The following is a 13851-nucleotide window of genomic DNA, read 5'->3' as shown; positions in this document are numbered from 1 at the left end:
GCCACAGTTTTATTTAAGGGCTAAGCTTTCACTGAGTTTAGTGGGTCAGTAACCTCCTAACACACCTGCCTATAATGAGAACCCATAAATCTGGCAGACTTTCAGTTACTATGTGGAACACTGCACTTTCTAGGGTAAAGCCCTGTAGAAAAAAAGAAGCATTAAGTACAGAAATCTGTAGTATTAAATGTTTCTATATATTAATGAAAAAAAGTTGCACGGCAAAATAACTTTAGTTTGGTGTGGCTTTGGGAGACTTTCTCTCTCTCTCTCTCTCTTTTTTTTTTTTTTTTTTTAACCTGTAGTTCAAATGCTCAGATACTCTGTATTCCTTGCTGCTCTGTGATAAACAGACAAAAAACAAAGAAAACCATTCTACAACCTGCCTTACAAATGCCTTAGGGATAAGCTGTTAACAGCTCAGAAGAGAGCAAGTCAATCCAGCCCAGTGCACCATCCCAGTACTGGCCACTATCAAAAGAACCCTTTATTTTATATGAAGAAACACCCCTTTTTTGTTTGCTCAGGACCTCAAGCACTATACAAGTGAAGCGACTACTCCAGGAAGGTGGACACATCATCAAAATTTACTTTATTCCACCTCTCCTCTGTAGTTAAAAGTGTGGTTTCAGAACAGGCTCAATGGCCCTAATGTAGCAGCGCCGCAGTAACATCATCTTATTATTTCCCTTGTGATCTCTTTTGGCCGATGAGTTTGTCTAGCACAGCCCATCTCAGTGGTCTTCCCAACAAAAGGTTATGTTTTTTTTCAAAATGTCTGCCTTAGGTGATGCTAAGAATAGGCATTCTGTCAAGATTAAGCCAAAATTTGATGTGCTCCTGAGGGACTAAGAGGCCTCTAATTTTCTATGTGAATGGCATTTCAAGAGGAACTGGGTTTTGAAAGTGATAATTACATTCTCGCATCTCTGAGCATCTTTCAACAGACATTATTTATAATCAGATAAGAAAAACAGTTAAACAAAGCACTTGAAATAATCTAATAGTCAGGGATAACATAAAAGGATCACCTAGTAAGGCACAGACAAGGAAGAAAAAGAAAGAAGAGCTGTGTATATCATTTAGTCTAGATGACGAAGGACTGATGGTGAACATGATCATATGCCCACAAATAACTTGAAGACAGGAAACAAACAAAAAGACTTAGTCGGTCATTAAAGATGGTAGGATATGAAACAATTGTCTCTGTGTAAGGAAGCAACTGGAGCACAGTAAAAAAACTAATTTGAAGTTTATAATACTGAATGAAAAGACTTGACACTGCAAGATGAGATACACTTTAACAGTTTAATTTACTTACAGTCTCTTCATAGATTCTAAGTGACTAAATGTTCCAGGAATCAAATGAGCTATTCTGTTGTTGTGTAAAAATCTGTTAAAAAGCAGAGAAATATGCACAAAATATTTCAGATTTTGATATATATGCATTTTGTCTACATTACTCTGAAAGTAGTTTAAGAGAAAGCAGTCTTACAATTATTATTTTAAAAATAATCTTTTTCATTAACATTGGCTACTAATTTTTTGGATAGCTTCTAAGGTGTATTTGGTGTGTCCATATAGGAAAAAAAAGCAACATAATAATAAATCAGCCAAAAAAAGAAGGGAGTTCAAAATATAAATCTTCCCCATTCACAGCATTTATTTAGGCCAAATATCAATCACTACTACTTTGACGAATAGTTTTGCAACAGAAAAATATAACACAGGCAATGTTCCTAAGGTCAGCCTGCACAAGGTGTTCTTGGCAAAAGCTACTTAACAGTTAAAATTCAGAAAAAAAAAAAAAAATAATCAAACAAAGAAGCAAGCTGACTCTTCCATATCTTACCCCAAGATAAACAAACTTACAGCCTTTCAAGTTTTGGAAGATGGGTAAAGGACTCAGGATCCAATGTTTCTATTTGATTAAAGTGCAGATACCTGAAAATACGTTAAACAAAAAGAGAAATGCTGAAACATTTTTTTACTGCTTAAACTTGGTTTACACACCTAAATGATGGTCATGACATAGCAGCTTAAATTTCTTCTGAAATCTGGATTCTGTACTTGATTCTGAGAAATACAGGATGTGACAAACAAGGAGGATCTACAGACCACTACACATTGTATGCAGATATGCGTGCAAAAAAATTGTTCAGGCATTTACTTCGGAGGTTTTTGGAGACACTACTTTAAGAATTACTTTGCCAAACCTAGCTTTCAATAGTGTGCATCCTTGAATGAGTACACGTGTAAAAAAGAAAATTATCAAATTTACAGTGTTACAAGTTGTTTTAAAAACATTTACTTTCCTGCAGAATAACATTTTTAGCATGTAACTGTTTTCATTTTCATCACAGTAAGTGAAAATTTCAAAAGATGCTGAGAAATAACCTGTGCTAGTCCATGAATCCTGCCATTTAAAGTTATTAGATATCTCCCAAATCTCAAAAAGCAAAAAAAAAAAAAAAAAAAAATTGTAAGAAAAGAAATTATTTTGACTGACTCACTCCTAGACAAAAGGTTTCCCAGCAACTGGTGTACAGTTAACTAACACAGCTGTGCTGTTTGATACACTGCTGATACTCATGTAAGATATTAATACTTTGCAGCAACTATACAGTTAACCCTGTAACTCTGAAGGAGTCTAATGGAACAGGGCAATTAACCAGATTATTAATCTGCAACTGGTGTAACAATGGGCTATTCATAAGGGCCAATGGCAGGTTCATGCCAGCCCTGACTGTGTTGTGTAGGTATCCCACTGCTTTGGGGAGGAGAGAACAAAAGGGAACTGAAGGAATTGTGAAAACTGCGAAAGTGTTTATAGACTTTGGATCCCAATTATATTCATATGTATCCTCTCAAAATTTCCTGCTACCTCTAACAAACTCAGGAACATCACCACGGGCTGAAGAATGAAAAAAGCTCATCATTTCAAAACAGAGAAAATCTCTGACTGACAAATTTGCTGAAAAAAAAAAAATAGTAATATCAATCCCATGGCACGAATTATAGGAAGAAGGCCATGGGAGCTCCTGCAGGGCCTGCAAGCTCCAGCGGAGGTGGCTGCGAGTGCTTGATCTGCAAGCACAGGAGGATGCATGGGGCACAGACGCCAGGCACGTGGCTGGCAGCTGCCCAGCTCCCCAGAGTACAGCCAGAGCGTAAGCGAGGCCAGGCAGCAATGAATGGAGATCATGGGAGAAAGAAAGAAAGAAAGGAAGAAAGGAAGAAAGGAAGAAAGGAGGAAAGGAGGAAAGGAGGAAAGGAGGAAAGGAAAATCAATAAACTATACAGAAGTGATCAGGCGCATCAGAGCGTCAAGCATGCCCACAGCCACAGATCATAATGAGAACAGATTCTGATCCTGTTTGCATTAGGAAGCACAAAATGAGTAATAAGCTTCTGCCTATCAGTCTACAGACTATTTTTGAAAATGCTGGCCAGCTTCCCCTAACTTAAACAGATATCTCGAATGCATTTCATCCAATTCCACAGTGAACAGCAGAAAGCTCTCAGCGAGACCCAGCCCCAAGGAAGGGTTAGTGGAGTGGGGTCAGTGTTTAACCCTCCTCAGGCACTGTTCTCCACACCCAATCTGCTCACAGCTAGACAATAACAGCGGTGTGCCCTCTTCCAAAACAGCTTTGCTATTGGATAAAAATATAAAAATAAAAAATTACATCCACCATTTCATCTTATGCAGCAAGCAGGAATTCTTTTTTTTATTATTTTTAACATCGGTAATTCTTTCCATTTTTATTATCCACAAGTCCCAGTACCTTCTTACCTACTCAATAAAATAACCTTCCCACATGCTTCTCATATTTCTCTGGCAATGACAAGGCAAGATTGCTATGTTCAGGTAGTATCTCTTACTACAACAAATAAGGTTGGGGGGAAAAGGCACACTGAAGCACAGTCCCTTTCCCAGGTCCCTAGATTGGAGATGATTTCAGCAAATACAGAAAAAAAAAGGACACTTCTTTTGGATGGCTGAAAAGATGCATATTTCATTAAATACAAAGCAACTGCTCCTAGCTGCTGTTCAGTATTCCAGTCTCCAATAATTTAAGATGAAAAAAATATGTTTTGTGTCTGAAAAGTTATCTATTTCTTCAAATAAAATGAATCAGTTTAACTAAAACAACAATTCTTTTGTAAACCTTGCCTTATTCATATCCTCAGATATTGCAGATACAATTGCAGCAATCCAGGCACTGAAGTACTTTGTAACAGTCAACTTTACATTATCAGAAACCATGCTGACTGCAGGAGTACTTAATTAATTAATTAATTAATTAATTAAGGTACCCAGCTTACAAATGTTCTCAGGCGTTTCACACAATGAAGTAGCTGGGCAGGTTCTTAAATTGTGACCTCAAAAAAAGAGTTCTGACCAATTTCTCAGGCTACTTGCGAACAGAATCAGATGTTAAACATGCGTCACGTTTTCACAGAATCATAGAATCATTATGGTTGGAAAAGACCTCTACGATCATCTAGCCCGATCATTCACCTACCACCAATGTTATCCACTAACCCATGTCCCTTAGTACCTCATCTACATGTTTCCATGCCTTGGAGGACAGAAACTCAATCATCTCCCTGGGCAGCCTATTCCAGTGTCTAACCAATCTTTCAGAGAAGTTTTTCCTAATATCCAACCTGAACCTCCCATGGCACAACTTGAGGCTATTGCCTCTCATCCTATCACTCTTAACCTGGACAAGAGACTGATCCCCATCTTGCCACAACCTCCTTTCTGGTAGTTGTAGAGGGCTGTAAGGTCTTCCCTGAGCTTTCTCCTCCCCAGATTAAACAGCCTCAATTACTTCAGACATTCCTTGTAAGATTTGTGCTCCAGACCTCTCACCAGCCTTTCTCTAGACACGCTACAGGGCTTTGTTGTCTTTCCTGTAGTAAGGGGCCCAAAAGTGAACAGACTACTTTTAGGAGTGGCCTCACCAGAGCTGAGCCATCTACCTGCTCCTGCTGGCAACAGTATTTCTGATACAAACCAAGATGCCATTTTCTTTTTGGCCATCTGAGCACATCGCTGTCTCATGTTCAGCTGAGTAACAACCAACGCCCCCAAGTCCTTTTCCTCTACAGTCTTCTACCCATTCTGTGCCAAGTCTGTGGTTGCGGGTTGTGTTGACAGGTTGTGCCCTGTCCTCTTTCACAGGAAAGAATTTTGAATCCTATCTTCCATAGCATAATAAGAGATTAAGATTAGATATTACAATAATGATATAAAATACTGGAACAAGATGCATAAGGAGATTATTGAATTTGTTCTTAAAAGATTTTCAAAATAAAGCAAGATTCCAGCCACATAGATTGCTTGACCATAGCTAATCTTATCAAAGAATAACAAAGAGGTACTGCACATGATGGTTGAGCTAGATGATTAAGGTGGTCTCTTCCAATCCTAATGATTCTATGATTCTCAAGTCATATTTATTTAATCAGACTCCACTATGATGAACATTCATGAACCCCCACAAGTTTATGTAACAAGCAGGAGCTCTTTGTAATATAAACCTTAGGGGAAAAAAAAAAAAAAAAAGCCAACACATAGCAAAAGCTAAAAGCTATTGAAAATTGTATTTGGAAAAATAAATAAATGTAAGAAACTGCATCACTGCATGTAAGACGATATTTTTCATGTACTGATTTCCACAAAGATGTATTGGTGAATACAAATTGCAGCAAAGCTTCAGGAACAGTTTAAAAATGCAAAATTAGTATGTTAATATGAAAGTCAAAAGAAAATGGGTAATTAGTATTCCACTAAGAAAAAGCAGATTTAAATAACCCCAACAATACTTATGTGACTCCCATTAATTACAGACTGCAGAGAAAGTATTCTGTCCCTAATCCATGCACAGCTTATAACTGAAATCTGAAAAATACACCAGAAAATCCACCTACCAACAAGTGCATGCATCTGGAAATTGATTGAACGGAGAGCTCAAACCAGGGATACAGATGCCAAAAACTCACAACACGCCCAAGACAGGTATCTGTGACATTTTATTGCAGTTCAGTGTTTTATACAGAGGCATACAAAGGTATATCAGAGCTGTACAAGCACAAGCATACAAGGGCAGGTTTGGCTGCCTTTCAAGTGCCTTGGATGTCTTCCAGCATCTGCTCCAAAAAATGCAAGTTTCCTGTAGGTTTGTATCATATTTGCCAGATCCAAACACAAATCCTGCAGATTCAGCAAGGTCTAAACTGGTCCTAACTGTCTGCTTTTAATCTGATGGCTTTCTCCCTTCATGTCCTGCCTGGCTGAAGAGTTACGTGATGAAATACGTATGGCTCAAGTTCTCACTGTGTTCAAGCACCTAAAACTGCCAACTGTTCTTAGAATTTACTCTAGCACAAGTGAGTTTCAAGGTCTGATTCAAAGATCTTATTGTCTTGGCAGAAATTTGAAAAAAAAAAAAAAAAAAAAAAAAAGGTATTTCTACTACATCAACAGCAAAGAATCTCTTGCAGAGGTTTTAGTGGGATACTGCCAAGACCAGCATTTGCGGCTGCTGTTCTTTTTCTTCCCTTACATACATGCAGTGGTCTATTTAAGCTAAACTGTATTTACAGCTTCTCCCCACTACTGCTGGAGAATAAAAGCAAAAAGCAAAATATATTTTTAGAATTAAAAAAAAAAAAAAGCAAGAAAAATGTTTAGTGTGTAGTCCAATTAAAATAAATAAATAAATAAAAATAAAAAATCAACTGTCAGTTTCATTCTGTTTCACTGGAGCACACGATATGACTGTGAAACAAGTATTCCCCTGAAGTGTGGACCTGCAATCACTGCCCCAAGAACTCTGCTGAGCAAGGAGAATAATATTGACCAAATGAGTGCATCCAGGTCACAAAGTGTCTCTAATAATCAAGTTGAAAAAAATCATACAGAGCTATTGACCCTATCACAATGTACAGCTGGAGGATTTGGGAACATGTTCACACAATTTAGCTTTGTGAACACTGTCTTTCCTCAAATATATTGGGGTAAAATAGACCTTCCACAGCCAGAACCTATTTATGGGGCTGACTTTGTTAAAAGCTTGATTTTATACAGAATAATATTGATGGCACAATGTGATATCACTGCTGGCTGAGAGGCTCAAGTGCAGCCTAGTGGAACAGTCCACTGAGAACGTGTTAATAATCCACAATGATACGTGGGTTTTTTTAAGCCTTAACACAGATGAACAGGAACCAGAAGAAGAATGTAGCACTGTTGACACTTGCAGCATATCAGGCTTGTGTCATATTTTGGAATCATCAGAGATGCAATAAATGGATTTCAGTGTTTAAAATTCTACACAGAAAAGAAGCATGCAAGCGCTAGCAGTTGCTGTCAATATACTGCAGTAATCATTTCTAAAGCAAGTGGAAAAGGAAGAGAAATGTGCTTAGGAAACAAATCACATCTACTTCCCTCTAACATGGGCTTGAACAACGTTGTACACATTCTGAATGCCATTTTATTTCACATACACACTTTTTCCACTAATATTCACTAGGTATTTATACTATGAAGGAAACTGGTGTATATCTTAGTAGAATAGAGTTTTTCAGCCCTCACAATTCACATGCTACAAGATTCATCAGTCCAGTGTTGTTATTTGGTAGTCAGATTGTTAAAGAGCTATGCATTTTATGGCTGTTTTTTTAAACGCTGTTATACTGAATGCATAATAATGCTTTCTGTTTTTGAAAACAAGCAAACCACATACTTAAACCTAACAGAACCAATACAGTTAATTTTTGTCATGCTACTGACTGCATTTTCATTTTAAGAGATTCATCTTCAGTCATTATACAGGAAAAAGAGTAAGATTTTAACCAACCTTTCTATAAGACAAAGAACATCTAGATTACAAGCAGTGAACGTCCTTATTTTTAAGTCTGTACACAGCAATCATTAGCAAGTATAAATAAAATTAAAATCTTAATTTTAAAATCTAATTTTGTTTTAAAATATAGCAATACCGAGTTAAACTTCAAGATACTGGCTCAGCTTTAGTTACACTGGCACAAAGTAACTGCTGCAAAGTAATCACAATATCATAAAATCTACAGAAATGAAATAAAAAAACTCTCTGTAAGCAATACACATTAGTTTTCCACATTTTCCACCATTACACTGCCTCTTCATCAAAGCTCTTCCACATCATCTCACAACATGGGGAATGCAAATGAGAAATAAAAAAAAAAAAAAGACAAACACGGAAATGAGGAATTTGACACAGAGATCAATTTTGTTTTTCCACATGCAGATGATTATGGGGCTCTCTGACTAACAACCCATTGACAGCAGACATGCAGAGCATGCAGGCAGGATGTACGGATCAGGGTGTGCACTTTTCCTCTGCAGGGGAATCATGGAGATGACAGCACAGAAGAGAAAAGGCACTTACAGTTGTTCTAGAGAGGCAAGTCCTTTAAATGCTTGCCTGTCAATTGACTGGATTTCATTCTTGTACAAATAGCTGAAACAAGAAACAATCAGTAATATTAGTACACAAACAGGAGCTACATAAAGGTGGGAAAGAAGAATTAAGTTGACACATGAAGACAGTCTTTTCACTACATATTAGGAAAAAAAATACAAAACAAAAACTAAACACATACACATAAAAATACTTTGCCTTTGAGAATTCATCCCAAATGTTTACCTAGAAAATCAAGTTATGGGGCCTTGCAGGCTATCACCTGGCTGATCTTTGGCTTCTCCGTTCTCACTGTTATGACTTATTGCTTCTCTGCCCCTCATTTTCTTGATGGGCTTGTCAAAAATCAAAATAAATTCATCTTAATGGGACAAGATTGTGTCAGTTCCTTTTCTGGAATACAGCACGCCTCTTATTTTATTAAAATATCTCATGTGAATACTGGTACAAATATTTGTATTGTGACATAATTTGACTTTTGAATGGACTTCAAGAACAAACACTGATATAAAGCCATCTGTGTCACCTTTTTAATATTTACCAAAAAAATGTACAAGTCAGAGTATTGATACTGCATCAATAAAATAGCATTGTTTATTTGTTTTATCCCATACAGAAGATGGACGTTAGGTCCCCATTCATAATACAAACAGAATAAACATATGCAGAGTACCAGTATGTTCACAAGTGCTTTCTCTACCTTTTCCACAGAGCTAAAATACCTGGTTCTGGATGGATTGGTGCATGTGCTCAAGTCTATTATCATCAAGCTTTTAATATTTACGATGGTTTAGTGAGAGAATGTTTCAGAAAAATCATACAGTTAGCTGATAACTGTAGTTTATGGGTTCAATGTCAGCCAGTCTGTTTTTAGGCTGGGTTAGGAACAGATTCACAGTAAGAACTGTCATAATTATTTGACAAAAGCTTTGAAACTGAGTTAATCAGGCATGGATGTCTGTGAAAAAAAGGGTGAAGAGATTTGGAATCAAAATTGGCTTTATTAGCTTTATTAGTAGTGTTTTTGACTTTTTTTTTTTTTTATTGTTACAGCCTCCATTAACTTACTGCAGAGATCTTTTGAGGCAAAAGATAAAATATTTTCCCTGCTGGAACTAGTGGCAGCTTTTAAACTGACTTGACAAAGGCTAACACTTTACAACAGGCCTCAAGAGGAGAAGTTGTAGGCATCATGACAACTTTGGGGAACAGCATGAAGTAATGTCTTTTCCTTGAATCTAAAGTTTTCCAATAAATCAGTTGCCAAGATCTGAACACAACAATATATATAGACTTTTAACAAAAATATGCTTCTAAACAAAATGTGCAGCACCTCCAATGACAGAATAACTAAAAAGCAGAGAAGTTGTGAGGCTTTTAAAATGTTCAAAAGACTGCATAAATTAAACCATAAAAAATAATACGGTCATATGAAATACCTGTAAAGACCTGGAAATTCATGTAAAAAAAGAGAGAACAGGTGTATTATGCTTATTTTGCATAATAGTGCATAGTCTTTATGCCTTTACTAGTCTTTATCTCCTCACTTTTCCTGTCTGAATGGTAAAAATTCCTACCTTTTTCTATAGTGACAATTTTAAATACATCATTTCCTCTTACTCCTTAGAAAATTTGCAAGACTGAACAGTCAAGGCACTGCCTTTCTTAACATGTCCTGCTCAGGAGTTTGGAAGTTTCTCTTATTCCTCTGAGTGCAAACATTCTGATTTGACCCAGGAATGACAGTGGCTTCAGATACCTTTAATAATCAATCGAAGAAATAATTTCTATTAGAATCCTTGCTAAAATTTCTATTTATTTATTTTTCTGGAGACCAAGTAAAGCAGAGTGAAGAATGCAAGTGGATGACTGGGAAAATGACTGTGGTTTTTCAGACATTTACTACCACACTGTCAAGAATGGAGTAGCCTTTTTTTTTTTTTCCTCCTATGTTCAACTTTAAACTACATTTTTCTCCATGTTGATCTGAATGCAGGACAGTCAAGTGACCTCAGTCCACCATTTTCCCCATCCAGAGAGAAACCCCAGCAAACTCAAAGTTACAAAAAGGTATGCATGTAGTATGACAGACATGACAGCCACACATTTACTTAGCCATATGGATGTTTCCCTAAGGTTATTAACAGAAAGGCAAAAAAATATACTCACCTAATGAGAAGAGAACAGAAAATACACTTAGAAAAAATATTTGTGTTTCTAAAAGGCTGCTTTGCCTAACCTTTGCCTAACCTTTAATATCTGTCTATCTATCATTCAGTCACATTAGCAGAAAAGTGATTTAAAGTAAAATTATGGACAAAGTAGTTAATCACTCTACCTTAAAGCTCTATTAACACAACTACATCACTGGAATTCTTCAAAGGATGAATAAACAGTGGATTAAGATGACAAGGTGACACATTATAGTCAGATATTAGATTACTTTCTGAAAATTATTCCTGTTTTCAGAAGAGTTCACAAAAACAACACTTGCCAGAAATGCAAGTAAGGCTGACAATGTTACTGATCACACACTTTGGAAATGAACAAATAGGTAATCAGTTCTCAGAAAATCAGAAAGAAATAGTTTCAAATCAAAGATTCTGTTACGCTCCTTATGAAAGTTGTGTTTTGTGTGTTTTTTTTTAAATGAATTGTATAAAAAGTCATGTGATAAAATGAAATTCAGATTCACATATATTTCTTTGGGACAGGAGGAAAAAGAGAAGGTATTGACAGTATCAGATACCATGGAGTAAAACTGAGAAGTAAATAAAAACAGCAGAGAGATTAATATAGAAATATAAAGAAGGTTGTTGGTGGAATTACCAAAATGAGACACAGAGAAATGAGATCAGTAATCACTTGTGGCATTCAAAGGAAAAAGTGATATGACCATGATAGCAACAATGATAGCAGAAGGCACAGAAGAAAACGTGACATAATCTGATACTGGGAAAGGTGAGATCAGCGATTCTGCAGTTTGGCAAACCTACAACACCTCTTCTACCACTATGGCTTCATTCACCAATTGCAAAGCAAATATTGATCGTTCCTTCTACATATTTTCAGAACTGATACATTCCATACAGTCTCAATTCCCACAATCCCTAATATCTGATTCCTGATCTTTCCATTTCTCATTAAGTAAACGTGCCTCAATGATTTACTAAATTTTTATTTTCCATTTTAATGTACATAGTTTCCTTCACACTAGCTTATATCTTACTGCTTTGTAAATATAAAGTACCTTCTCTTTTTTCTGAAAAGTTCTTTGCAATTGCTAGACTATATTTTATATTTTTCCATATATCTTCCTCAAACTCCCTTTCTTTTTATCTTAAGCTCACTTTCAACACTACTGCTTCCACATCCTACAGCTTCAAAGTGCAATACATCTCCATCTTCAATTCCCAATTATTTTCTATCTTGGAGAAGAAACAATTCAGGATCAAGAACAATCTAACAGCTTCCACAAGCTCACCAACAGCTATACTGCAAGACTGAGAAGCTTTTCTGTCTTCTCTTTCAGTAATAACTGAGTAACTCCATTAACTGAATAAGCAAAAAGTAAATTGAAAATCTCCCAGAAAGTCAATAAAATATATTCAGTTTACCACAAGTATCTCATATGAGCAGCAACAAATTTCAAAAATATTACCAACTATTTTGCTCATATTAATACAACTCTCTAAAAGTTTATTGTAGCCAGCAGCATTCCCCCTTTACAAAACGGGTAGAGTAAGATCAAAACACTACACATCATTACTTAAGTGCAAAAGAAACTGTGTTACGGATGAGGTCCTATCTACTATTGCTTTTTTCATCCTTTCAAAAGAACCAGATTGCCAATACTAAGGTGCAAGAAATCAGAAAGAAAGAAAGAAAAGCAGAAAGAAGATGTATCCTTTCGGTTTCACAGCAAAAAGCTGCTAACATCTAAAACCTTCTGATTTATGTATGGATTCAGACCACTTATTACCGCAAGCAGCATAAGACCATATAAAAATTTTGCATGTAGTACTGCAAAATATGTTTATAGATTTGTCATTATTTTGATTACAGAAAGAACAACAACAATAAAAATCTAAAAAATAAGCTTCCTAAACTGTATGTGCAATTTTCTTTTTATAATTTAGGGATCAGCTTTTACAACGATTAGTATTTTTAATGCATAGAAAGCTGAGAAAATGCCACTGTCTGTTAAAATGTTTTCCTACTGACCGATAATTCTGAAAACAGGTGCACCTCCTAAAACTATGAACTCAATTTCATAAATGAATAGTGCAAAAAGGCATTTGAAAATGCAGGGGCTTCTTCGAGAATTCTCCAAAAAAAGTCTAAAAAAGAAAAGTCAGTGAGAAACAAAAGCCTAAATTTTCAAAATTATTCATCACCTAGCACAACACCATGGGCTAATAAACTCATTTCATCAAAAAGGATGATGAAATGAGTTTATTAGAAGAAGAAAAGTTACATTCACATTATCTATAGGATCAGGCCATCCAAAGCCAGTTATTCTGGATGATTTTACTGTACAGTACTAGATTCTGAACAATGTTTTTATCTTTTTAAGAGCAATATAGTCTCTCCCTCTAATTTCTACTCCTGTACATTCCATTGTGAAAAAAAAATATTTCCTTTGTTCCATAGAATACACTTCACAAGGGCTTAATGAACTGAACTTTTCACAGCTAAACTGTATTTATTTGGTATATTTCAGCTTTCTTGTGCTGGTATTTGAACATTTTATAAATGTTATGGCTGTACAATTCTGTAGAATATTTATATCAATTCATCAAAATAGGCAAAAAATCTTCTTAAATACTTTAGCAAAATGGACAGTGGTTTTACAGAATTGAATACCACGTTTAACTTCATATTCAGATTTTACTGGAAGAAGAAAAGATCTCCACTTAAAAACATAGATATTGTATTAACAGACATTAATGCACAGGAAACACACAATAACTCAGGTAACTCTGCTCAGTCTTTTATATCCATTTTATCTCAGATTTACTGCAGCTTTGCAGAAGCAAGGGTATGTAAATAAAGAGCTAATAAGATCTGAGTAATATTTCTGCAAAGCTGCTGACAACCAAAAGAAACATTTTGAATTAAGAGACCTTAAGTACTCCACTTATATTTTGTATCTCAGGTTTCAAAGCACCAGATTCATTACACAAACATGTTTTGTAAAAAATATTGCCAACAAATCATCATGGACTTTCGTAATTTATGGAGATAGTTTGTTCAATATTATTTTTTTCTCTATTTCTATAGAGAGTAAACAATTTTATTGTGGAATGACAAGACGTGAAAAATAACACTAAGAAATGTGATCAAATGCAGCTCTGAAAACCAAACAATG

General features: G+C 35.7%; 1 protein-coding gene across 2 annotated transcripts in view; it reads right to left on the bottom strand.

Moving 5' to 3' along the window:
- The window catches only part of PXDN (peroxidasin), a 76119-nt gene that overhangs the window by 35441 nt on the left and 26827 nt on the right, over positions 1–13851 (bottom strand). The window contains exons 4-6 of one of the 2 annotated variants that reach the window (XM_042890120.1): positions 8448–8519; positions 1873–1944; positions 1322–1393 (exon numbers count right to left, since the gene is read on the bottom strand). In XM_042890120.1, the coding sequence (XP_042746054.1) occupies positions 1322–1393; positions 1873–1944; positions 8448–8519 (216 nt within the window). The remainder of the gene's footprint in view (positions 1–1321; positions 1394–1872; positions 1945–8447; positions 8520–13851) is intronic. The other variant, XM_042890128.1, reaches the window with a different exon arrangement.

The sequence above is a fragment of the Lagopus leucura genome, unplaced genomic scaffold, assembly GCF_019238085.1.
Source record: "Lagopus leucura isolate 7727_CA_CO unplaced genomic scaffold, USGS_WTPT01 Super-Scaffold_73, whole genome shotgun sequence".
Classification (NCBI taxonomy): Eukaryota; Metazoa; Chordata; class Aves; order Galliformes; family Phasianidae; genus Lagopus; species Lagopus leucura.
The sequence above is the reverse complement of the archived record's forward strand: the minus strand, read 5'-3'. Positions and strand labels throughout refer to the sequence as shown.